Genomic DNA, 25,634 nt, shown 5'->3' with positions numbered 1-25,634 from the left:
CCTGGTTTTGCCTCAAATCCAGCTTAAGGGTCACATAACCCCAAGATGGAACCGCAGCTTGTATCTGCACATGCCCATGCTAGAATCAAACTATTCAGCTATTGCGTGGACAACAGTGATGCCACAGACGCACAGAGATCACCAAAAGGGCCTTTCTTCACATGCCTAAGATACTGAGAGAGTTGTGCAGCACACACTGACCAGTCATTATCAGCAGCATGTACTGATCCTCAAGCTGCAAGATTTAAAGCTAGTTCGGCAATGTTATATATGTCATGTCTTTAGTAGCACAGAGATCTCCAGAGGCAACCATTTCTCACCTGGTATTTGCCCAATAGCTCCCTTATGACCAAAACTTATCCCACAGCTCCACTTCACTCCACTCTGCAGCTCTGAGCATACTGACAGTGGAACCAACCAGTTTTACCACCATTTTCATAGAGGTGAGGTTACTGAAGGATGCAGGTTACAGCAGGCAGTGTTCAAATTGACGAGAATCTGTTCAACCCACAAACTCTGTCTGCTGAGGTGACACTGTAGCAGGCACTAGCTTAGGAAGCAGAGGCAACGATTTTCAGCTTTTTTTTTGTTTTTTATCTAGAAGAGCCATCTGTGAGCACCTAAAGCAAATGCAACAACTTCTTCCCATCTCTCAGCATGAAAGTCACTTACTACTGCCATTCATTCCTAAATAACTACAGCCTCGTAACCTTCAGCCGAGCACTCTGCTGTCTGTGGCTCAAGGACTAAAATGGTGAGGCACCGCTGGGTGACCTTGGCGCAGCTTTATTGAGAAAACTGTTGCTGAGCTGTGACACAGTCCGTAAGCTACAGCCCTGCAAGATAAGACGAATAAAAATACAGACTGAAGTGTAACTGTTGAGATAATAATCGTTAGAAGCTCAAGGACTCAAATGAAAAATACTGACGTGAAAAAATATAAAACCCCAAGGAGAAAAAAAAAGCAGAAAAGGGCAACTCAGCAAGACTGTGGATCAGTCTGTTCCAAGAGGCAACAGAGGCAAGCACTGCCCCTCCTGACTGATGACTGCTCAATCAGCAGAGACTCAGGTGCCGCCTCAGCAGTGAGGAGCATACTAACGTTTAGCCATGCAACACATTCGTCCCAGCTCTCCCTTCCATGCAGTAAACACTAAACAGCTGCTGCATCCTCCAGTTGCATCTGTCCTGCCCGCTGTCCTTCTGCACATGGGAAAAGACCACTCAGACAAAAGTGATCTGGTGAGGAAGTATTACAACCAGAAGACTTCGGGGGCGCAGGAAGGGCCTGTGCCAGAAAGCCTGGTTTTCTATGCAGACAAGAAGCAAAAGAGCTAAGTTACATCACAACGCAGTCACTGTTCATTCAGACAGGAATAAACTAATCATCAGGGATATTTAGGCATCAGTGATTTATCTTAGAGTAACAAGACATGCCTACTGATGCCTTGAAAGAGTGAGAGTCCTCAGAATCTACACTTACAGGCAAGCGGAACTATTTCAGCTTTCCATAAGCACCACTATTCTGCTATTCTTTTGCATGAAAAAATGAAGGGATGGGAGGTGGAGGAGGACTGAAAGGGAAGGGAGAGAGAGGGAGAGAAAATTTTTAACTGTAGAATTCTTCTTAAAAACTGAATAGCTGACATAAGAGTTGCAGCCGGTTGGTGCTTACAGCAAAGGCTGGCAGGCTCTGCTGCCAGACAACTCAACACTGAGTCAAATTTCCCTCACTGCACAGCCTTTCTGCCACATTCTTTCGGTAACATTTTTATGATACTGGTGTATTATACCATGAGAGTAAAACAAACAAAAACACCTGAAATTTTCCAACCCAACTACCTCGTGATAGAAAGGAACGTCGCGGAATAGCATGACACCTGTAGAGCAGAGGGGCTAAGAGAGATAACTGGGTGGAGAAATGGAGCACTGGTTTAGGCTAATGCGACGATATGGGAGAAGACAGGGGAATGGGCATATGGTTAGAATACACTTGAGGTAGCTTTATGTTCTGTAATTCCACTCATCAGAAAGGGGAATGTCCTTAAAATGCAGAAGGATCATTTAAAATGAACAATTTCTAACATGGAAATTCCTTTGCAAATTCCTTTAACACAGCATAAATGCCAATTCAAAAGCAAAAGTGCCTTGAATAACTCCTTTGAAAGCATTTAATACAACATTAATGGTGCCATTATTTCAGCAATAAGAAAGATTACAGTGGATCAAAAAACTAACTTGCTAAGATCGTCTTCCAAGAGACATTTATAATTTGGTCCGTAATGTTCTGTGTAATATTACAGGAGGAAATAAATCCACGTTCTTGATCCTTCTTCAGATATGGTGATTGAAAGTAACATTAGCCAGAATTTCTTCCAAAGTGTAAAGGATACTCAAAATATGTACGCACACACACACGTCTATTGTACCCTTGTACACATATGATCTGCAAAATTATCATGTGAATTTGCTTGATATAAGAAATTGCAAAATGGCATCTTAAACTCTGCAAATATAAATCTCATGGCCAACAGAAGGAAGGCATCCACAAGCCTCTCAAAGTCCAGGCTGTTCCACGGTAGCCATGGATTTTTTTTTCTCCCCATACTCTCCTTCCCCAGAATAATCTTCTACCTTTTCCCTTACCATACGGTTTCTTTTGTCACTTTTTCCCCTCCTTTCTTCAGAAAAAACACATCCTGGTCTAAGAGTCAGCGTGTTCTACTGTTGGTTTTAACCTATGCATAAGCTGATGGGCACAAAAGCTAAACCAAACAGATCTTAGGCAAGCTCATGATGCGGCTCTTCTCCCAGAGCAGGTGGTATTTGAATTTTTATGCTGTCACACAGAATGTCTTTACACCCAGCAGGTTTGAAATGTCCACCTGCCAAATTTGATTGCCCTGGTCAAATGATCCAGAAGTCAGTGGAGACCTAACGGGGATCAAAGTCAGAGGTAATGACTGCAGAAGTAAGCTTCCTTCAGAAGCTGTCCTGCAGTAAGCATTCCATGCCATTTCTAACAAGCTGAAAAGAAACATACTGTGCATCTGAAAGGCACAGCTGCTTACCGTTCAACCACATAGAAGTTGTCTCCATCATCACCTTGGTCAATGACATGTTCCTGAGGTTTCACCTTCCTCTCAAACATGGCATCAAGGACCTGAGACAGCTGCTCCTATAGAACAAACAGGAGGGGAAAATAAAATCTTTAAAAATAAAAAAAAAAAATCAGAAAATACACCTTAGCATTATTGCTGGACCAAGGTGAGTTCGTTTGACTTGATCTGGACAGTGAAGTGCAACATGCATTGCATTATTTTTAGTGTGTGTGAATACAAGTAGTACTGATATTAAATGCTGATTTCCACTAGCACTCACTTCTGTCCTACTTATTGACACAGTTCAATACTGCACACATAGACACTTCCATTATAGAAGGGCTACTCTCTCAGGTTTACGTCCAAATGGCTTAACTTATTCACTCAGTGCCAAAGTGCACGTACAGCAAGCTCTCCCTTGGTGTCATCTGACACAGCTTCACTGCCATGGATGCATACTGATTCATGTCAACGGTACATATATTTTGTTATATGTATTTACGTCTAGGAACTGCAGCACGATTTATTAGTAACTTCATTGTACAGTCAGCCTCTAGGCTCCAGCCATGATCAGGAGTGCACCAGACCAGACTCTCTTCTATGCAGAGTTATTTCCCTAGATCGGTGTCTTATGAGAACCTGCAATTCCAGCAAAAGACGGGATCAAATAATACAGATGGGGAGCACAGAGAAAATGGAATAATGCTGGTGTGCACAGCAGACTCATGCTAGGTTTCTCCTGTGAGCCATGACTAAACTTTTTTTGTAGGCAGCACAGCCAGGGAAGCTGTGAAAGTCAAGAGAGATGATGCCACAGAAATGCCTTGCCTCAATGCTGAGCTGCTTTACCATCTCTGGTATCCCGAAGTCCATTAGCAACAGACTTTCACTGCATTTCCAATGACCAGATGTTCAAAGTTGAAGATGTAGATCACAGCTGAGTTTCTAAAAATATATCGCATGAACAGTCTTTATTCTGCTGGATACACTTGAAATGTTTACTGCACTCCTTAAGCTGGGAATAATCATGGCAGCCTCTGTAGGCACCACTGCAATGAAAATATTGCCCATCTTTTCACTAGAATCCATTTTCTTCTCCTTAAAGACTCTCCTGATATTTAAACTAAACAATCATTGCATGAAAGCCATTTATTTTAACCACATATTTCACAGTATGCATTTAAGTAACGGCAGAAAACAAGCAATGTAGATTTTAAAAAGCTTTTTAAAAATACTGTAACTCAATAATGTTTTATTTGGAGGATAAACATGCAAAGACTTATCATTTTAAGTAAATAAAACACTGAGCTCTCCTGTCAATAGAAGGACAGGCCTCATCAGATGTCTGACCTGTCAACCCCCCCTTGGTTTACATACGGGCACTGACATGCTCAGGGACCTTGCTGATAAGGGCAGCAGTCACTGCTCTCACCCAGCACAAAATTAATTGGTAACTTGGATTCTACAAACTCATTTGTATGACGCTGTGGGGCCTATACATGACACACTATACAGAGCTTTAAACAGGAGAGAAGTTATCTACTCATCCAGCGCTTTATATTGAAACGTAGTCAGGTTAGTCGCTGGGGAAGCTCAAAACCTCAGGGTTAAACTCTGCGACAATCTGAATTGATTTTCGTCCAAAGTTCAGTGTAAACCTTACTGGAAGTGATCCCCTGGACACTGGGTCCCTTCTGTTTGATACCAAGTACGACAGCAACTATTCATGCAAGTGAAGATATTTCAAAGGGCTGTTGAGTCACTGGGCCTAAATTAAGCACAGTTCACCCAAACGCAGCCAGTGGAAAGGGGATGGATTTGGCCAGGACATTCGAGCCAAACCACCGTATTTAACCCTAAAGGGGGTTTATGCAGTTTTGTCCCTCCTGGGTTTGCTTGCTTTTACATGACACTCTTCAGAGCTTAAGAAGCAACAGAACAAATTTTGAGCCTTAATTTGAAAGGGTTCCTCACAATCGTTAAAGGACAATATACGCTGAGCAAAAGCAGCAGCCCTGCGTTCTGCCTTTCAGTGGGTATTCCACAGCCAGCCCTCCAAACCAGTCACATTTTACAGAGGGAGTTACAAAGAAATTATGGAAAGGATGCACGTTCCATATTCCCTTTACACCCGTTACTAGGAAAGCCCTCCCCTCTCTGCTAAGTGCCCTTTATCGTGCTATAATCCATGTATGGACTGCAGTCATCTTTCCCAGCCATGTCCTGTCTTAAAGCCTCAGTCTTTAACAGTTGCAGTTAAGATAATTTCTATTACTTCTCAGCTGCTTAGAAAGCTTTCCCCAGGCAGAAGTATTTTTCCAAGACCGCTTTCTCAGCTCAAACTTGTTTTTCAAAGTAATCTTAGAATATAAATTGGTTATTAATTTTTGCTTCTGGGCCTACTCAGTTCAAAATGGTGATCACATTTTATACATAACCCTTCAGCTGCTGAATATGCCTAAATATGTTGTTTTTTTTTTTTACAGTACATAATCGAGTTACTTGCAAAAGGAGCCTTTAAAATGTCTTAAGTAAACAGGCTTAATGGCTACTGGAATCCCAGAACAGTGAAAGGCCATTGCTGGAAAGAAGGGCTTTCAGGAAACTCCTGGACAGAAATTCCTCGAGCCTGCTGCAATCAAAAACTTTCAACAATTATTTTGTGAATGCAGTTCAGTGACTCTCAGGGTTTGTTCAGCAACCAAGAACTGGGAGAACTTCCTAGTTTTCGAGGTAAGCGAAGCAGCATTTCTGAAACCGTAAGCTATCACATCCATCCCTTGACATCTCAGGCAAAGCTCAGTGATGCACACCAGGAAGCTGCAGGGACCGTCGCTGGTGTTACAGCTTTCCTTCCTGTCCAACAAGCAGTAGAGGTTTCTGTTGTGTTTGCACGAGATGAGATGTATTTATTCTACAGCCCCTCAGAGGCTGGAGTAGAGGATCATCAAAGGTCTGTTCCTGAACTAGCCTATGACCCTCATTTAAAAAATCCATACCAATTAAGATTCCTAAGTGCGAGCAATAGAGATGCTCATCATTAAAACTCAATGCTGATGCAATTAAGTACTTAATAACCAACTTCAGCAATAAAGATAAGAATAGGAACAACCTAAAAACATTACTTTACATTCATTTACAGAAAATTTGCTGACACTTTGGCATTTAAGAAAAAGGTGCAGCAATTTGAAATCATGTTCAGTAACACAATGGGCAAGTAATTTCCTTTTTGAATTGCCCATAAAATTAGGAAACAGTTCACAGGGAAAATAAGATCAGGTGCATTGGTGCCCAGCAGCAAGTATTGAAACATAAGCATAAGAATTTAAAAACCCACAAAAACACAACAACATTTTAACATTAAAAAAATTGATTTTGCTGGGAAAGGGATCTGACAATCATAGTAACTGACAATTTGACATGTTTGTTTATATTGTTCATCGATTGTAGATCTCCAAACACACATCCTAATCCAGCCTGCTTATAATTAATATTTCATGAACTAACCCAATGCCAACAAGTGTGGGGACTGCTAGGCCATGCCGTACCTACAAACATCAGCTCCAGTTAAGATTCCCTTACAGGGATATTACCTGATCGAGGTTTTTGAAGAGCAGGATATCTTTACACGCTTCCTGCAGTCTGCATCGCTGTTCATCAGTTTTTGGATGAACTACCTTTAACACAAAGTAAAACAAAACTGTCATGACAAAGGAATATGATTATAGCCTGAACCTTCACCTCTGAGTGAAAAGGCAGAACAAAAGAGCGTCAAAGTGTGCAGTTCGGCTTTGTTGTTTGCATAAACAATATTTATAGATAAAGATACAGTGCAAGGCCAAATGGAAGAGACCTAAGAGATGTATTATGCTGACATTTAACCTGGGCAAAATAACAGTCAAGACAGACCAGAAAGCAGAGGGTGCCTCTTCCTTTCCCTTCCAACCCAGCCACAGATACTGTCAAGGCTTGAGCATTTGGAACAGAGGAAGAAGCCAACAGTTTTCTAAACTCTCACTACGTTAGTCCCAATATACTTATTGTTGGCACACAGGTAATTTATAGAATTTATGATAAGTATCTCAGCCCATCTAACAACAGAAGTTATCTAGGAAATGTGGGGTTTCTTCCAACAAAATTACTTATATAAAAGTTTTGCTAACTGAGAGATTTTTTTGTTACTTCTTTCTAACTATTATTATCAGGTTAAAGGAATCACTCACTGTGTCATAAAAACATTTAAATGTGTGTTGGGAGCCAATTATGAAAACGTATATAAAAAAAACTATCTCACATTCACCACATTAACTATATTTCTGCAATAACAAGGATTAAAAAACAGTCACATTAACCAGCATTTCTAAAAATTCCTTGTCCAAAGTTGAGCACATCTCGGATCCTTGTTTTCAAAGAAAATAGAACACTGAATCAGCAGTCAAGAAAATAAAAGACTTTTGATGGAATAAATGTATCCAGGTTTACAAACATCTGAATCATCAGACACAGCCTTTTTTCTTTTTATATAGCATCCTATTAAGTATCTTATTTTTAAGGAGAAATTAAATTAGACTTAGGTTTTGACTGTTGAAATGAAGCATCCTTGAGATGGAATCTGGAAACTGAACACCAGAAGTCCAAAGAGAAAACACTGACCCCCACCAGCCAGGCTACAGGATTTGCTCATATAAAAGCATCTCTAAAGAAGTACAATTACAGTATCAGGACTTGCAATTCCTAGAAATTTCCAACTTCCAAAGAACAACAGAACAACAGGTGGCCACAGGCTCAAAATATTTTCACAAAGTACTTCTCCTACCCAGGCAGAACTGCTTTGACAAGAGAAGCAGTAAAAAACATGTGAGGAATTTTAAACACCCATGAAGAAACAGCTGTGGTAAAGCTTAACTAATTCTTCATAACAGCATCGATGCTCTAGGAATTGCCTTAACAAGCCTTTAAGACAATTAAGAAAGAAAATATCCAAGATTTTAAAGCTGGTAGAGTTACACACAGCTCCTGAGTCCTCTGAAGTAAAATGGTATTAAAGATACAGTGACTAAAAACATGCATGAAACAAAGAGGCCCTGAATTTCAGAGCACTGTCATCTTTCAGTGTCAGCATATGACACAGCCCCAGAATGAAATGCACAAGTGGTAGGAAAAAGGTGACGTACAGGCATCTGCCTGTCAAGCTGTAGAGAGAGCCACACATGATGCAATTCACTTGTTCTTACCCTTTGTTCTGTATCTTCCTCCTCTTCATCTGGATTGAAAGCTTCAGCACAAACTTGGAAGAAAAAGAGAGGAGAAAGTGGTAAAAAAATTACATAAAAATATCAAACAAATCAAGTTCAAATTCCTTTCTTCTGTATTTTCCTACAGGAAAAATAAAATTGTTTTTGTTGTAATGTCATTGTAGTCTCAGTCTCAAATCCTATCTATACTCTGCGCAGGCGCACCGTGGCTCTTCTCAAACTCACGTTAAAAGCCTGTAACTTACAGTAGAAAAAAACCTTGCCTAGCAAGTACTTCAAAGCGCACACATTGTTCTTTTCAATTTTTATCAAAGCATAACAATCTCCAGTCAGATTTATTTACAAACACCTTCTCTAAAACGCAGGAGAAAATGCAGCTGCACTGCAGCTACATTGCTTTGCTCTTTGCAGTGCAACAGATCCAAAAGAAAAAGAGTACAAGGAGGCACGTGGCACTCCTTCCACCTCAAGCCAGATTTGCAAGCGAGTATGTATATTTGGGGGTTTTTTTGGATACAGAGAAATCACATTTACACAGAAATTGACCCAGGAAATGAACAACCAGCTTGACCATCGTATGTTCTATAATAAAAAATAATGTTAATCCCCTCCCTCACATGCTCTTGTATCTTACTACATTTGAATCAAAGGAACGTCAAGTTGCAATAGAAAACAACAACAAAAAATACACAAAGATTATTTTTTTAAAAAGAATGAGAACATCTGTGGACACCACACAGTATGGTGCATAGGAAAATGTGTCACTAACTACAGGATCAACTGTAAGAGAGGCAACATCGATGGTGAGCTTCTAGAATTCCAAACCATTTGTGTTCGATTTTAATACTTTGGAATAGCCTCATCTTCTCCTGTCTGAACAGTTCCACTGTTACACCATTTTACAATACTAAACAGACACCTTTGGCTGCCAAAAGCCTACACCCATAGCTTGGATTTTTGCATTGATTTGTGGACATTTTCCATTCTTACATGTCAAAGGGAACTCTACATTCCAACTAGCTGTACAGATAGCCAGAGAAAGCGGGAGTCAGTCCTGTTTCCATCTAGTTCTGCTCTTACCTTAGTATGGGTAGTCTTATTTCTGAGACTATATGCTATTTGTAAAATTTTACAAGGAAATAGAGACATTTACAGTACACGTGTACTTTATCCAGCATCCTGACAATACTGAAGACATGGCAGAATGCCCAGAAGCTCACTGCAGTGACATCTAACCGCTGAATGGACTTAGAAAGTATAAATAAAAACATGCAGATTTTTTTAAAATGAAATAAAGAAGTCCTGCCACTCAGCAACTTGCAAATAATTTGAAAATGCATACAGGATTATTGACCTTGTCACCTGCTTTCCAAAGGACTACAAAAATGCACAAGTCCAGCATAATTTGCTAGGAAAAACTTGCATTATTTTCTTTTTCCTGCCTAAAAGGTTCAGGTCTTCCCTAGCAAATTAGATTTTAATTCCTTTTTTTTTTATCCTGCAGAGGCTGGAGAGACTGGAATACACCACAGACATTCCATTTATCAAACCGCAATGTAAAAACCCAGTCATGTAATCATGAGGCATTTCAGCAGTAGTTATTATTGCTCACACAGTAAATCCAGTGTCGTGCTGCCTCTCCTAGCTTGCACCATTTAACAATAGAGAAATGGTATATTAACCATGCACCTGCAACGAACACATGCTTTTCATTAACAGAGACACACGCAGGGCAGACACTTCACAAAGGATAAACAGCATTCTTCCCCAGCTGAAAAAAAGTACAGTCCACCACACAGTCCAAAGGTGATTGCAGATGGGAAGGCAGATGCCTACAGAGCTGCAGAACTTGGGCCATAAGCAAAGATTCACTTAATATGCAATACAAAGGCACTAACAAAGAGAACATTATTAGCATTTCGGAGTGAAAGCTTTCCTCCTCCTTTCATTTTACAGTAAGGATCAACGTCTGTTGTGAAAGCTTTGGATATTCTAATAAGGAACATTTTCTTAGAAGAAAGGCTCCTTGGTTTAAACAGCACGGTGAAACTGGAGGTAAAAAGTATCTTAATTCTTTACAACCAGCATATCTTACGAGTAACTAGAGTTCAATTCTTTATTATGCACTACAGTTTGTACTATAAATGCACTTCTTGGCATATTCAAGCCATGCATCTATGCATTCAGAGATCTCTGCACTTCACTGTCTCAATTCTATCATTCATTCTCAGTATTAAGCTGCAGATTAGATTTTTTTCCCACCTTACCTGCAGGGAAGCTATTGATAAGAATATGCTCTAGAACTGAGAAAATTATCTTCAAAATCTTTTGGGGAAAAGAAGTCTAATTACCACAGCCAAGACTACAGCATTAGAGCAAAACCTTGTCTTAAAAACAAGCAGCAATCTAAACAGCACAGATCTCTGCAGCTTTAGTACCAAAGGTTTTGGCTGGGATTTGTCCATGTAAGTCTCCCCTATTTCATCTTACCCAGCAAGGGTGAGAACAGCTTCATAAAGCCCGCAGGACTTAGAGCCCTTCCCTGACATATGGAAATCACTCCTGTAGTACCCATGAATGGGCATCACAGAAATACCACAAAAATACTACTTCTTCCCATGCTGTCATGCAGACAGCCTTCCCATTATACTATTCCTTCTCCGACCTCCTGCTGGGATTTTTGTTCATGTAGAAGCAGCAGGGCAGACATTTTGGATCTGGCCTGACAGCTCTGATTGACAGGACTTCATTTACTTGGAGGCAGAGCTGTAACACTTAATGTAACATAACTGTTGTGGGATGGTTAAAAAAGGGGAGAGACAAAAATGATTAATTCAGACCTCAAGCTTAAATTAATATTGTGATATGCCGGAAAGCCCACAGAAAGCTTTTCAGCCTACTCATAACAACCAACAGCATTTTCCAAATATTTTCAAACATGACTAATGCAAAGAAAAGGCGAACATCCTGCCAACACCATCCTGTGGTTTACGTGCAATACTTAAAGAGGAGCTATCTGCAGTGCTAGATTGAGGCTGACCTGGAAACCAGCCTGGGCGAAGACTGCACATCTCTGGCTAACCTGCTCCACTGCCGCACCACCCTCCTGGGGAAGAAGTTCTCATCAATGTGCAACCTAAAGCTCACAAATACCTTGGTATAATTTGACATGACTTCTGAAATCACAACTTTCCTGTGTGAGAATTTCAGCACAACTCTGCCCGTGAGCAAATGCTAAGCAAGATCACATCAGTGAAGGTTATGTCCAAGCATATCACACACCCCAATTACGTATTTCCAATGCTCCAGTTACACCAGCACATATAGTGCACACCAAACTTCCTTTCAACTCAACGCACATAGTTCAAATAGCTTTGGAACATAAAAAATAGTTTTCAATTTTAAGAAGCTTTAGAATAAAAAGAAATTCAGGCTCTTATCATACCATCCACATTTAGTCTCTCTCAGCTTCTGTAGCTTCTCCAGCGAGTTTAGCTCTCTCCTCACACAGCACCTTCTTTGGCTTTCAAGAACAGGCACATCTGTTAACACTTCTGAAAGCTCAGAAATGATACAGCTCGATCACTGCTTTATTATGCAGGTGACAGCATCAGAAAGCAACAAAGATCTTTCCAGCTGCAGCAATGACATAAGCAGTGGATGGGCGAGGGGTAGGGAGAGAATGAGAAGTAGCCAGAAAAGTCTGGCAGTACAAACACCACCTTTGTTTATGAAAGTTTTAATTGCTCCCAAGATAATATTGTGCTGAAAGACACGTGCTTTGTCAAGATCAAAGTCCTTGCACTCTCTGCATTTAGCTCCCATCAGCAAATACAGCCTTGGTGAGGGATGCACGCCATCCTGGTAGCTGAGACACCGCTGTTACTTTTTTCCAAAACAGTAGCCAAGATGTTGAGGCCTAAAGACATTCAGACACTGACAAGAGGAGGGGAAATTTTCCTATTGGACATGAAAATCCTATGTTTCCTGTAAGGTGAATGTGTTGTAAGAATTTCTGTTGTTATTGGAAGGAGCAGAGACGTGCTCTGTCATATCGTCTTTGCAGTTTTGGATGGCACCTTCTGTCCTTCGGAGTGAATCCTGTTCACTCATCTTCGCTTACGAGGATGCATTACCTCCAATCAATCCTGTGAGACCCACTAATGAAAAGCCTCCCAGAGCAGCACATGCAGAACAACTTTTCCAGTTAGTTATTTCCAGCAGTGATCTTGCATTACATTTAAGGCAACGCTCTTTGCATGCGAGTTTGCCAAAGCTTCAAACGTTTTCTGTCTCTCAAGGGACAGCTGCACAGTCTCTTCTGGGAGCACTACACCAGCTGGAAAGGTGACCATTTCCAGTGGCTTTTCATTCCCTTTGACAGCTGAGTTGCTAAAGCAGGCACATCCAAAACGATGCAGTCAGGGTGAACTCAGGAAGCTCGAACAGAGCTTATACACAGGTCTTTGCTGGCACAGCTCAACCTGATTTTGAACACTTGGGAAACAACTTCAAGTTTCCTCTCACTTCTGTTGCTGGATAGCTCAGAATTTTTTGGTTTAGAAATTCAACTTTGTTTCGAGTTGAAGATCTCACCATGTCAAAGCAGAAGACAGATCCGTAACTCAATCCAGCAAGAGGGAAACAGAACCTGCACCCATTTGCACTACCTGAACAATTGTCACATTTATGACAGTTCGAATGAAAAGCAACACTGAAACTTGAAAACCAGTTAAGCCATCTGCAGGAAAATCAGCTGTTTTAGCCTTCGATTTGCTGACAAGAACTGACTGAAAACAATTTTTAAGTTAAAAAGTAGTAATTATGCCAGCCCAAAACTCAGATTTCAGGTCTTAGAAGACTGGTCTTCCTCTTTTACTTCATGTGCCATGAAGAAAAATTCTCAGATGCAGGAGTACCCACAGCAGTACCACCCCAACTTCATTCTTAATTCTCATGACGGAGACACAACTTAAAACGACTGGGACTTGAGCACACAACACCCCCTCCAATCTTTGTCACATACTCAAACACACAACCACTTGCATGGCCATATATGTCAAATCAAGGGAAAGACTTTTCAGTTGAGAAATGTCTAGAAATTTTAGGGGGCAAAGGAAAAGAATAGATGTTCAGTCTGGAAACAGTTTTGGAATTCATTTGAAGTTTAAAGGAAATGAAATAAAACGAGCTCAGTTCTTCGCAGGCAGAGGTACCTGGCGTTACAGATTAACTAGAACACACAAAGTCACTCAGCGTGGCTGTGCCAACCCAGCTCAGCCTAGCAAGGTTTACAGGTTCAGGCGCAGCTCCACATACGGTCCCAAAGCCTGCTGAGGGCGCTGCACAGATCATTTTGTCAGGCAAAGCAGCCTATGAGACGCTGATAACCTCTAAGACCCTAAATCCCCACACTGTCTCACCGCGCTCTTGTACATAGACAGCAGCAGGCAAGAACATCCTCGTGGCTTATCCAAAGCTTTGCTTGTCCCGCTAACTGAGCTTGAAAATGCCCATCTCTGATGTGGACGTTATTTCTCAAGGCCTGCTGCTTTACTGGAGCAGTAAAACTGAGCTCACTGACAGGGCTTGGAAGGACCCACTCCAGCTCACAGCGAGCCCAAGGCACAATTCCGGACAGATCTTTTAGCCGAGGATGATGTGCCTTACAGTGCTTGCTATCCTTGCCTTTAGAAACCTTTGATATCCATTCCCTCAGTACAAACACTACTGGAAAAGTGCAGAATATTTAAATCAGACTTCACTGGCTTGTGTCCTTTCCACCAAGGCAGAAACGCAACAGTTCCAGTGACAATAGCTGGGGATAAAACTGATAATGCCAGTGTCACACACTCCTACTTCATGCTACGCTTCAGTCACGAGTTCAGAACAGACTGCACAATCAATTATGCCACCTTTTACGATAACGAGGGTTTTTTCTCTGCCGAAAACCGAACTCTACGTGCACAAACATCTTTTCTCCCAAGTACAAGCAGTACAAGCCCTTTAAAATTATGACAATTGGTTGTCAACTATTTCCATATGTTCATTTGTTTATAAATTCTGAATGCATCTTTCAAACATTTTTACTAGATTCATATAGATTAATAAAAATTTGGTTCAAAGTGTCTATTTAAATGGCTTTATCATCAGATAGGGAGTAAAACAATTTCAACAAAGCACTACAGCAGAACAGCCATTAAAATGACACAGGCGCAAATTAATTTTTTTTTCCACTACAGGAAGATTTGGAAAAGTATTTAAAATTACATTTCCCTAGGGACATAAGAGAACTTTCATGATGAAAGACCTAGAATAATAAACGGAAAGTAAATAATGAGTCTCTTTTAGATTTTTATCTTTACGTGCATATAATGAAAGCATTTCATGCAAACAATACAGCTTCAAGTACATCTGAAAGACAGCATAAAGCACTCTTAACTTATGATACAATGCATTCCTACTTAATGATTACTCCCAGGTAGGCTTTGTTCTGGGTTTGGGCTTTTTTGTTTTGCTTAACTCCTCCTGCATCATACAGTATCTACGGAAACCACCCCAAGTTACTGGACAGCTTTGCTGCAGCCGTCCCACCCACGGCAGGGGCACACAGCACTAGACAATAACAAACCAGTAACAGGCTCCTTAGGAGAACCTGCTCCTGGGATCTGTTGTGGGAAGACCTTTCCTGTCAAAGAAAGGGGCAAACTGGGGAGGAGGCAGGGAGGGATCCTACTGAACTGCAAGGAAAATGCAGAAGACATCCTCAACCTGAATATCTTCATTTAAATCCTCCTCCTTTGCAGGAGCAATTAAAAAATTTGTGCCAGTGCAGGACTGGGAACAGAAGTCTCTTAGGATCTTCTCCTACCACTTTGCAATAACCAGATGAACATGACGTTTGCCTTTTTCTCCCTTTTTTTTAACTAAACCAACAGCTGTTTATCATTGTAATTGCTTTACATAGTTGGCAGTTTAATTATATAGATGTAAAACTTTTACTTAATGAATGTCTTTACGTATGGGTTATGCAAAGCGCTTCAGCTTACCCTTCTACTTCGCATGCTCACAAGTGGTTAAGGGGTCACACTCTCCCACCTCTCAGCAGCCAGGTGCTGAAGAACAAAGTCATGAGACTACTTCGTTTCACAGAATAAAACACTGGCGAAAACTGAGTAAAACTGAATTAAAAATAACTGAATAAAAAGCTTCTAGATCATGTAAATACAAATCTGTGCACACACCAATAATTCCTCATAATTCCTAGGCTGTATATAATCTGAAATCCTACAACTTAGAGGTTTCCATGTCTGTTCCTAAGAGCAGAGCCCAGTATTCCATCAGACGCTAGCGTGCTCTGAACCCTGTAGTCAGTCTGCATGAAAATAAAAACAGCAAAAAGCTGCCCATTATGGTAGAGGCCTAATTAAAAATAAGTAAGAAAGCTTTCAGTGTGGTAGTATCAAAGTTGTTCACAGCTCTGACGTGGTAACAACCAAACCCCAAACACTGCCCCTCTGATCTTAAACAGTCATTTACAATTTGCTACTTTTGCTTCCAACTCTCTTTACTACACTTAAACAAAAATTTTTAAATGGCAGCAGGGTATTTTAGAGTTCGACATTATCATTCCACGTGGTGCAGCCTGGAAATTCAAAGGAAGCAAGCTTTATTCTTGCGAGTTAAGAAATCAGAAGACTGAAATGGATAAACATGCTGCTGACCTTGTTCAAGCCGCCTAAGAGAGCCTTACCGATGAGATAGTCATCCATAAAAAAGGTCTCCTGGAAAACATGATGCTACTACTATTTCAGAGCACCCAGATTCACCATTGTAGAAGCAAGCCTTCTGCTTTAATGATCTTCTGTTTTAGCCCATCACAGAACTCTTAGCACATTTCCAAATGGTTACGTAAGCAAGGTAGATAAAACCTGAAATTAAGCACCAATAACGTTTACGTGCCTGGTAAAGTATCGCTGTGTTTTTCTCGGTTAAAATCAGCATGGAGAACATTCATTTTGCATTCAGTTTACATCAAAACACCACAAGTTCCAAGAAATGTCTCAAACATGTACCTTCCAGAAAAAAAAAAAAAGACATGTATCTTATAGGCTTTTAGTCGCAAACAGCAGATAGAAACAATAATCTAGCTGAGGCATAACACAGAAAAGGTGTTTTTCCAGTCTAGAAATAAGAAATTATCTTCTTGTTTCCTGACAAAGGCATTTTTTTATTTTATACTTGCAATTCTGATATGAGAATTGATAAACCTGCAATAAGGCACATAATATTTTAAAACAGCCACCAGGATCTTGGGAGACACGCACTGAAGCACTCGGGTGTTAGCGCAGAGCAGAGATTTAGCAATGAAAACTACCCACATCTTTCTGACATCTATCATGACAGACGACTGAAGGATGTCAAAGTGTTAGAAGGCATTTCTGAAATTAATGGTTCAGCAACTCGTATATGGTTTTTGAAGATTTCTAGAGAATGTCCAGATACGTGATTAAAAACCACATTACCTCTGATGGAACCAGTAGTGCCTACTGAGCTGCAGTGACGGGGAACCGTATAAACCTCACACGGCTTTGATGCACAGGGGTTGAGCGCAGAGCAGTGGTGTGGAAGCCCCCAGGTCCCCGCGCTTTAAAACGACTGGTGTGCAGGCAAAGCTGGGAATGTGGAAACCTACTGTCCCATCCCTTGAAGAAAAACCCAGCAGCTACCCCCGTTTCTGTGCAGCTACTGAGCAACTCAGGTGCCCTGGTGACAGCTAGTCGTGGGGAAGGCACAGCTATCTGACTTGACACATCTCAGCTCCAGGATGAGTCACCCCTCGACTTTAGCGGCTCACTGAACACACGCATTTCATTTACAGGAACACACAGTTTGAAGGAGTCTAGCAAAAGACTAATATTAAGTGGAACTTCATCAGTTAGAACTTGCTTTATTTATAACCACCTCATTCCATGTCTTTCTGTTACAGAAGATCAGTGAGTTTAAGAAGATTATGCTCCTTCCTATTCCAAATTTTGGACACATAGGTAAAACATACATTCAGACATGCTAACCCAAGTCAGGTAAGTGCTACAGGCAGCCCAGTACCCGTGCACAAGCCCGAGCCCCAGTCGAGCCTTGATTTAAGTTTCTCTTTAAGAGAGAGCGCTATAAAAGCACTCACAGCAGCTCCTAACTGCGGCTGCTTTAAGCCCGTTCTATCCATCTCCTGGAGCTAGGATTTTAGCACGATGACTACAGCTTTGTTACCTGGAGCACACAGTCTCATCAAGGTGTTCTGGCGTTAAAAACAACTGAGTGGAGTTTCTGCAAATACGTGGGACACCCTTCTGTATTTAAATCAGGTATGTTCAAACTTTTCTGTCCTACACGGGCTATTCAATCCATTTCACATTTAATCTGAAGCTACAGCAACAAACAGGACATGAGTGTGTTAATCAGCACAAGGGCAGAACATCTATGACTTACTCTGAAACTTCATATTAAAAAAGGAATAGGGCTGCCTTATTTATTCACACAAAAAATGCACAGCACATCTAACTCCTGAGGTCACTCGACGTATATACATCACAGCACCGTGTTTTGCACTAAGCATTAAATTGCCTTTTTTAGCCTGCATTACGACAGGCATTTTGCAATTTCCTCCAGCGCGTTTGCTTTCCGTTTCCTGTGCACAACAAACCATGTGGGGCATATTTCCATTTGGGCTGTAATTCACATATTAAAATAACAGCTTGGGTTCAAACAAAAGGAAAAGAAAGAGGCAATTCTGTCTTCTCCATCTCACCTCAAAAAAAATTAAATTCCCTTCAAAAAGTGAGAGAATGAAATGTTATTAAATAGGCAGCTGAAGGTTGGTAGTTTCAAAAGCATTTATGTATCTAAAGATTCCGACTAGCATTTATGTAGGCTGTTTAAAGGTCTTTATTGTAAAAGAATTAATCAAAGTTAATCACCTGCATTTTTTGCCACCTGAATACTTTTGAAAAGCTGGTCCTTGCTGCATTAACGTCTCAGTAAATGTGATAGCTATACCTCATTCTCCTGATTAATAAGGACTAATCTGAGTTAAAATATTTTACTTCAGATGAACAACTTAATCATTAGTACCACTATAAGCAAAAACATTTAGAAAGAATATTAAAAAAAAAAAACTGAATGAATTCTACTCCGCTGTAGCACTGACATTCCCTTACATTTGCACTGAGCAGATTGGGTCAGATTTCATCTGACCAGGTATTGCACCGACTTAAGTTTTAAATAAGGACGTTCACTGAGTGTTGTAGTTCTCTTTGTCATAAAAAAATCTAGCCATTACAAGTAGAATTATTCACAACAGTGTGAAATCCAAGTAAATGTGAAGTCACGACTGTTAATTTCCAAAAATAAGCTTTTCATTATTTACTGAATGCCAACTACATGCCAAGAACTTTTAAATAAGTCCCAATACTGCAAACAGAGAAAACAAGCTTTTTTTTTTTTAAACGAATAATGATTCAGGCACTTTCCTACAGGAGAACACCCACACAATTTATCACCACTTTCATCTGTCATCCCACACACTTGGCTTTTGCTCATATCAACATTTTTCAAAATGAATTATTTTCACTCTAGTTATGATATCAGTTTTGCAATCATTAGTGCTAGCAAAAAACAGTAGAAGCATCGGGTTGTTGAAACAGGATAGCTGTTTGTGCCATTCGTAAAAATGTAAATTTTTGAACACAGAAGTCTCTTACAATTCATCATCTGCCTGAAAATGTTTCAGTAGAAGTTATTATGCCACCCATTTTGAAAGATGGTGAATAATCAATACAGAAATTCATTAAATAGCTGCATGAGAGATCATAATTTTCAAGTCATCTCTGATAACCAGTGAGCCTGTTATAAGTAGAAAGCAAAGAGAATGGCACAGAGAAAGTCAGTCACTCAGTCTTCCTCCCTTGATGATTTGACGCGATGAGATTTTATCACTGAAGTAGTAGATAGTACCCTGCAAGAGAAAATGCTCAACCTCCCCAAAAAAGTGTTGCTTTTTGCTTCGTTGCAACTATTTAATGTCCTAATTTAACAGGATCCCAAAACTGCACTCTTCACCAAATACTAAGATCCTACATGGCAATAATTAATATAAAAACTTTCTCAGAAGATTATTATTTTCCCAAGCTGTACTTTTAAAAGGCTAAAAGCTACTTAAAAGATTTTACTGTGCATAGTATTATCGTATCCTGACATCTCAATTTGCCAGGGTGTGAAGAAAACGCTGTATCTCACTGGAAAGGTCAGAGAGGTATCAGACCAACAACATATCTGCTTTATGTGATGATTGCTTATCTTTTGTAGGAGTCAGAAGAAAGACGAGTTCAAGGTAAAGAGTCCCCCACTGTCAAAATGGAGAAGAACCAGTAAGTTTGAAGAACCAATGGTCATACAGGCCTCTTATGGAAATTCATCTTATGAGGCAAGAAAAAGCTAGAAACTGTCAAGGGACATGGATTTAAACACTATTTGAATACAAAATTGCATACCTACACTCTCTGAAAACAGCACGTGAAAATGTTTTATGAAGACAGATGGGCAAAAAACCCAAACCCAACCACACTGCAATATCAGATTACTAGAAAAGTCAAAAACACTGATTCCAAACCCAAAAACTGTTGGAGACGCTGCTGATGTTACATGCCAGTGCCCCCAACAACGTTAATATTCACTATACCCAGGAAAACAGGATCCAGTAACATTTAAACAAAATTATCCTCTACAAAAGTAAACATTTATTCAGCAACTCTATCTTAGGAGAGGGCTTAGCACCTGATTCCAGGGACAGCAGATGGATCCTTCTCATGTCGCTGACTCTCTGCTGAAAGCTGCCCTACCAAAGGGACAAACTGCTCCAGGTGTGGTTCATTTGATTACTTTTTATATTAACACGAAAATTGTCACAGATGTTGACAGTCATGTTACTTAACTGTTATGAAAATATTAGGGAGATAACCATCATATACTGCTTCCCTAGATTATATATTTCAATTATTCTGTTTATACAGTCATGGAATGTGAAAGCTAATCTCCTTCCTATCCCACAGAGGCTAAACAAAGATTGAGGAGGAAGTACAGGAAGATACAAGTGAGATAAATTATACCCAGTCACTCAGATAAACAGAAATAATTGGAGAAGACAGATTAAAACCTTCTGGCACACATGTATGGTATGGTTGTCATATTTTGACATATTTTTTCTGTCCCATGAAGAAGCCAGCCAATCTGCTGGAGAGTGGGTGTTCTGCAGAATAAATCAAAGGTGTCTAGAAATGGCAATACAAAAATCTAGCACAAAACTTTACTTTTCTGAAACACGGTAAAACTAAAAGAGGAGAAACTATGCCCAAGTGAGACTGTAGTAGGCGTCACACTGTTCATTCCAAAACCACGATTCACTTTCATTCATTCATATACTTCCAGGAGCAAAGTTTTCATCAATGTTACATACCAGTTGTTACAGTGGGACAAATATCAACGCTCTCTTCCCTCTAGTTTTGAAATAGCTTTGATGTTATTACTTGAGAAAGGAGATATCACCGATTTCGCCCTGCATCCTGCAGTCTCTAAGCAAGGGCTTAGAGATGTTCTCTGCAGTCTGTTTCACCTCAGAGAAGGAAGTGACTAACAAAATAAAGTTCGTCAGGAGCCCCTATGCTTGGAGGAAGATCAAGAAACGTAATCAAGCAAGCATGAGTTTCAACACCATCCAGCTCTTGGGAGGAAGGACTCTCTGTGGTTCTCAGGCCATCCAAACCAAGTCTGGGCAGACTGAGTCAATCAGCAATCCACGTAACATGAGTTACTGACACTAGCAGGAGACTCAGACATTGCTAATTCACTTAAAGCAGCAGCAAGACTGTTCTCCTGGGTAATGAGCTCTGAAATTGCCCATGACACCTATGACATCATACAGCTAGGAGATTTTAAAATTAGTGGGTTTTTTCTTTTCAGTTTCTGCATAGCAGTAGCTTCTAATTTTGCAGAGGATTATTTTAATCAAGTCAGGCACCAGCTTGTACATCAATTAGAACTGATCAACACAATGCTTGGGGTTTGTGCACACACCATATAGACACAGGGACCCTCAACATGTTGCACGGCCAAACATGCTATACACAAGTAATGTTCTAGGGGAACATCAAGCTCTTTCTCCATCCTAGCATTTCCTGGAAAAGGCAGTTTCTCTTCATGAGAACACTACTTTACCACTCTGCACTGCTATAAATAATTCCACGGACATGATTAGATAAGCCCCCCTTTTGCAGGATAAGTCCTCCTGCAGCCGATGGAGTTTCTCACTACCCCACCCAGGGTCCCCTGCTTTGCTGGCTGGATCTCTGACCAGCGCACAAAACCATGTTTCTCTGGTCAAGGAGCAAATGGGATCCCCTGCAGAGCCTTCACGGCTGTCAAACTGCTTAGAAGAGTTTAGTGCCAAGCAAGCCAACGCTATCCCTCCCCCTCAGGGAACACATCAGCCTAGGAGATGAGTAACTAGCAAACATTGCAGAAATGGGGAGCATAAATGAACAGAAAAAATCCCTGTGTTCTCAGTACTACAGGGTGAGAAAGATGAAGTAGTATGTGAGAATGTGCTACTACTATCACTTGTGATTATGAAAGCAGTATCATCACTTTTGGTCAGTGATTGGAGAAGCGTAGAAATAAAATGTGTTTTTCTGGACAAAAGGAATATAAATAAGGTATGTTTTGATGTACCAGGTCAGCTTGACCTTTCTAATAGATTAACATTTGTCAAGCAGTTTTCTTAAATCCTGATTTCTTGAAGTATTTTACTGAAGTTCTGCGTAAGCTAGAAGTAAACTAATTTCCTCAAAGTTTTCAAAAAGTGCAAAAATAAACTTGCTGACCAATTCTTACCATGTATCAGAAAACTCATATTTTGAGTAAGTCTTAAAGAATGGCAGATAGGTATTTACAACCATTAAAGAAATACTGCCAGTACAAGAGTCCCAGGGTTAGATGTTTCCTAAATAAAAATAAACACCTAAATGAAAAGTCAGTTATCATTACAACAGGTTTTTCCTCTGCGTTTATGTACCACAGAAATTGCATTAGTGCACCAAGGGAATCACGTAGACAATTACTTTAGTATCTTTTCCTTTAATTAGATCTTGTTTCTAACTTTCACTCTTGACCTACTGAACAAGAGCAATGCCGTAATTCCCTGGTCAGCCAAATGCTTAAAAGAAAAGCTCTTGTTTGAATTTTAAGTCTGTTCTTCTATACGTCCAATGTTAGTTTTAAAATTGTCATATTTTGTTCTTGCAGAATACTGTAAATCTACAATTTTGTGCATGTTAATCTTGATACAGCAAACAATTAAGCACCAAACCCAACAAACCAGCCATTTTACACAAGAGGTAAGATGTGGTTGCCTGTGACACGGCTATGAACGCAGCAAGGGGCTGAGTTCAATAACCCAGGAGAACCCTGCCAGCCTCGTCCCTGTTTGGGTAACTTCTTGACAGACACGGCAGGTACAGAGTGCAAAAAAACCCCAACCAAACAACTCCCCCCACCCCAAACCAGTAGGTTTCTGTACTTTCCCTGCCAAGAGAAGGAAAATGGGGTCTCCTGTATATGCATGGATGCTGCTTGCATCTCTTTTGCATTTTAACAAATCCCACACTGATCATGACCTGTACAGTGTATGTATAGAAAGTGGAGCAAAAATATAATTTTATTATGAAAAGTACTAACACACATTAATAAAACGTATATACTCTATTCATGTTTGTCTCCACGAGAACTTCTCACATGCACTGAAACTCCCGATTACTCTAGCTCTTCTTGCAGCAGCAGTGTTGTTAAACATCTAAACAGTCCTTCTTAATCCAATTGCGTAGGTTAGCCATTCAATTTTACATCTGTGTTTAGTTGTTCACGTTAACCTTTAGACCTCTTCAATGAAGGAACTGTTTTCTAACTAGAGTAGCTCAATACTACAAGAGCACCAGTAACACATTTCTGTATTGAAGATTCAAAAACATTACTACCCCCGACTAACGCTCAACTTTAACTTTGGGAATAATTCGGCCTTTATTTAAATTGAAATGCGAGATGTACTCACTTCTCATTCACGATTTTACTCCATCAGCAGGTTCCAGGATGGATTAGTTTAATTAGCAGAGAATGTCTTTATTAAAATGTCTTGGGACTCTCCAGATTAAGATACTCTACAACGCATGACTTCCAATATTTACTATCAGAGTAACAAACTCCATCATTCAAGATACAGTTTAGTCTTACCTAATTTCTCATGTTATAACATACCAAAACTATCTGTACTGTCAATTTTTAAGAGTTATAAAGATCTCATTATACTCACAACTACTTATATGCAGTGGCATAAATGCAGTGTCATACGCCTTAATCGTACCCAAGCAGCTAGTAGTAAAGCAACTGAACTGCATGGGAGTAACGACACTATGCACAAAGAATTAAACATGTACTTACCTCAAATATTTGTATTATATATATATAAAACCAATAATGCCCGCCCATAACTATCGTACCAAAGAGTGTGTCAGATAATATACACAAGTTACAAACTCAGTAGACTTATCTGAAAGCTAGAGAGAAAACACTGAACACATTGCCATTTTTATAAAGACATTTTCAAATCAGAACCATAACGACTTTTTAGACCAGCTAAATGTTACAATTAAATACTTGAAGAAAAAAAAAAAGTAGCACATGCAAAGCAATCTACACTTCACCTCAAATGTCAAAATAACATGGTATCTTCCCATCTACTCGTAACATTTTGTTCACATGATTCTGTTCAAAAATAAAAATAATTTGTTGGGAATAACAGCTACTCATTAAAGCATCTAATATTGGTTAAGACAGAAAACAAACAAAAAAGTATAATCTGCCTCTCCAGAACAAGTGAACAGCCACAAACCCAACAACTGTATGTATCAGCTGGACAAGCAGGGGGCTAAAACCCCACAAAGAGAGGACTCCTCCACCCCACCACCCTCCGCCCTTATTTTTGTAGTCTAACCAAAGATTAAAGTCTTAACATCATGGCAGGTCAGGAGATGTGTTCCAGCAGAAAGAAGCTGCCACTTTTTCAATTCAAGCCTTTGACATAATTATTACCTGGCAGAGAAGTTCTGGGAAGTTTTTCCGGACCGAACCACTAGTACTGCTGAAGTTGCTTCAGTAGTCTGATCACCCCCAGAACTGTTCCCTGAACTACTCTGTGTGCTACCCATTGGTTTTTACAGTGAATTAAGAAACAATTCTCACTACTTCAAGTAAAAACACTCAAGAAGTATGAGAAATAAGACCATGATGAAAAGGTCATTTTTAAAGTAATTCCTTTAGTCAAGCATACATTTCAAAACTTTTTTCAGAAACATTAAATTCTTAAAAGGAAATCATACCTGATACTCTTCTGTTGTATCGGTTAACAACTGGAGCTGCAAAACAAACAAATCAAAATTACAAATGTTATTTATTATTGCAAATTCAAAGTCATCATCTTGAATAATGAAGATAATTTTTACTATACTAATCCCATATAAATCTCTTGGGGGAAAAAAAAAAGCACAAAACTTCAATATAAAGCTTTAATACACTTGCTTGGCAGCCAATAAGTGTTTATTGAAAGGTAAAGCTTGATATTCCAGAAGACCATTACATGCTAAGATGGAGGGTATGAAGCTTTGGAGATCTTTTACCCTACTCTGAAAAAAAAAAAAAGACATCTACTGAGGTTACCCCATCTTAACCAATCATCAATTCCCAGCCCATTTTACTTCGCATTATTACACAATATCCCAGCTCTTTAAATCAGCCACACCTACTGACCACGGATCAAACGCTGACAGACCTTGCTAGCTGAACTGTGCTATACTCCTACACAACACAAGCTTGTTGTAACTGTTCGGGCAGCACTCCGTTCTAGCTCCAGGCATCTACCCGTAAGGACACACATTTAAAATGAAAAATTCTGAGATGGAGGATCTATTGTTCATGCTGATAGGTATTCACAGTATTTAAACTTTAACTCTAATTTGGGATGAACTTCCCGACTTTCTCTGCTCACATGTCAACATTAAGCCAATCTTTAGTAAACAGTATTCCTTCTCCCTTTCACTGTAACTAAGCTGCTGTCTCTGTGAGTTGCTCCAGTCTCAACACAAAAAACAATCGACCTGTAAAACCTCACCCAGAACAA

At 39.9% G+C, this 25,634-nt stretch overlaps 1 protein-coding gene across 1 annotated transcript in view; it reads right to left on the bottom strand.

The window, feature by feature from the left end:
* Nucleotides 1-24,873, bottom strand: part of PRKAR2A (protein kinase, cAMP-dependent, regulatory, type II, alpha) — a gene marked incomplete at its 5' end in the record, with an annotated part of 35,262 nt that extends 10,389 nt beyond the window's left edge. Inside the window, 4 exons of the mRNA XM_010136659.1 lie at nt 3,072-3,178; nt 6,695-6,778; nt 8,336-8,388; nt 24,838-24,873. Coding sequence (XP_010134961.1) covers nt 3,072-3,178; nt 6,695-6,778; nt 8,336-8,388; nt 24,838-24,873 — 280 coding nt within the window. The remainder of the gene's footprint in view (nt 1-3,071; nt 3,179-6,694; nt 6,779-8,335; nt 8,389-24,837) is intronic.
* Between the last annotated feature and the right edge of the window lie 761 nt (nt 24,874-25,634).

This window comes from Buceros rhinoceros, unplaced genomic scaffold (assembly GCF_000710305.1).
Source record: "Buceros rhinoceros silvestris isolate BGI_N320 unplaced genomic scaffold, ASM71030v1 scaffold5375, whole genome shotgun sequence".
Lineage (NCBI taxonomy): Eukaryota > Metazoa > Chordata > Aves > Bucerotiformes > Bucerotidae > Buceros > Buceros rhinoceros.
This window is presented reverse-complemented; position numbering and strand designations above follow the sequence as displayed.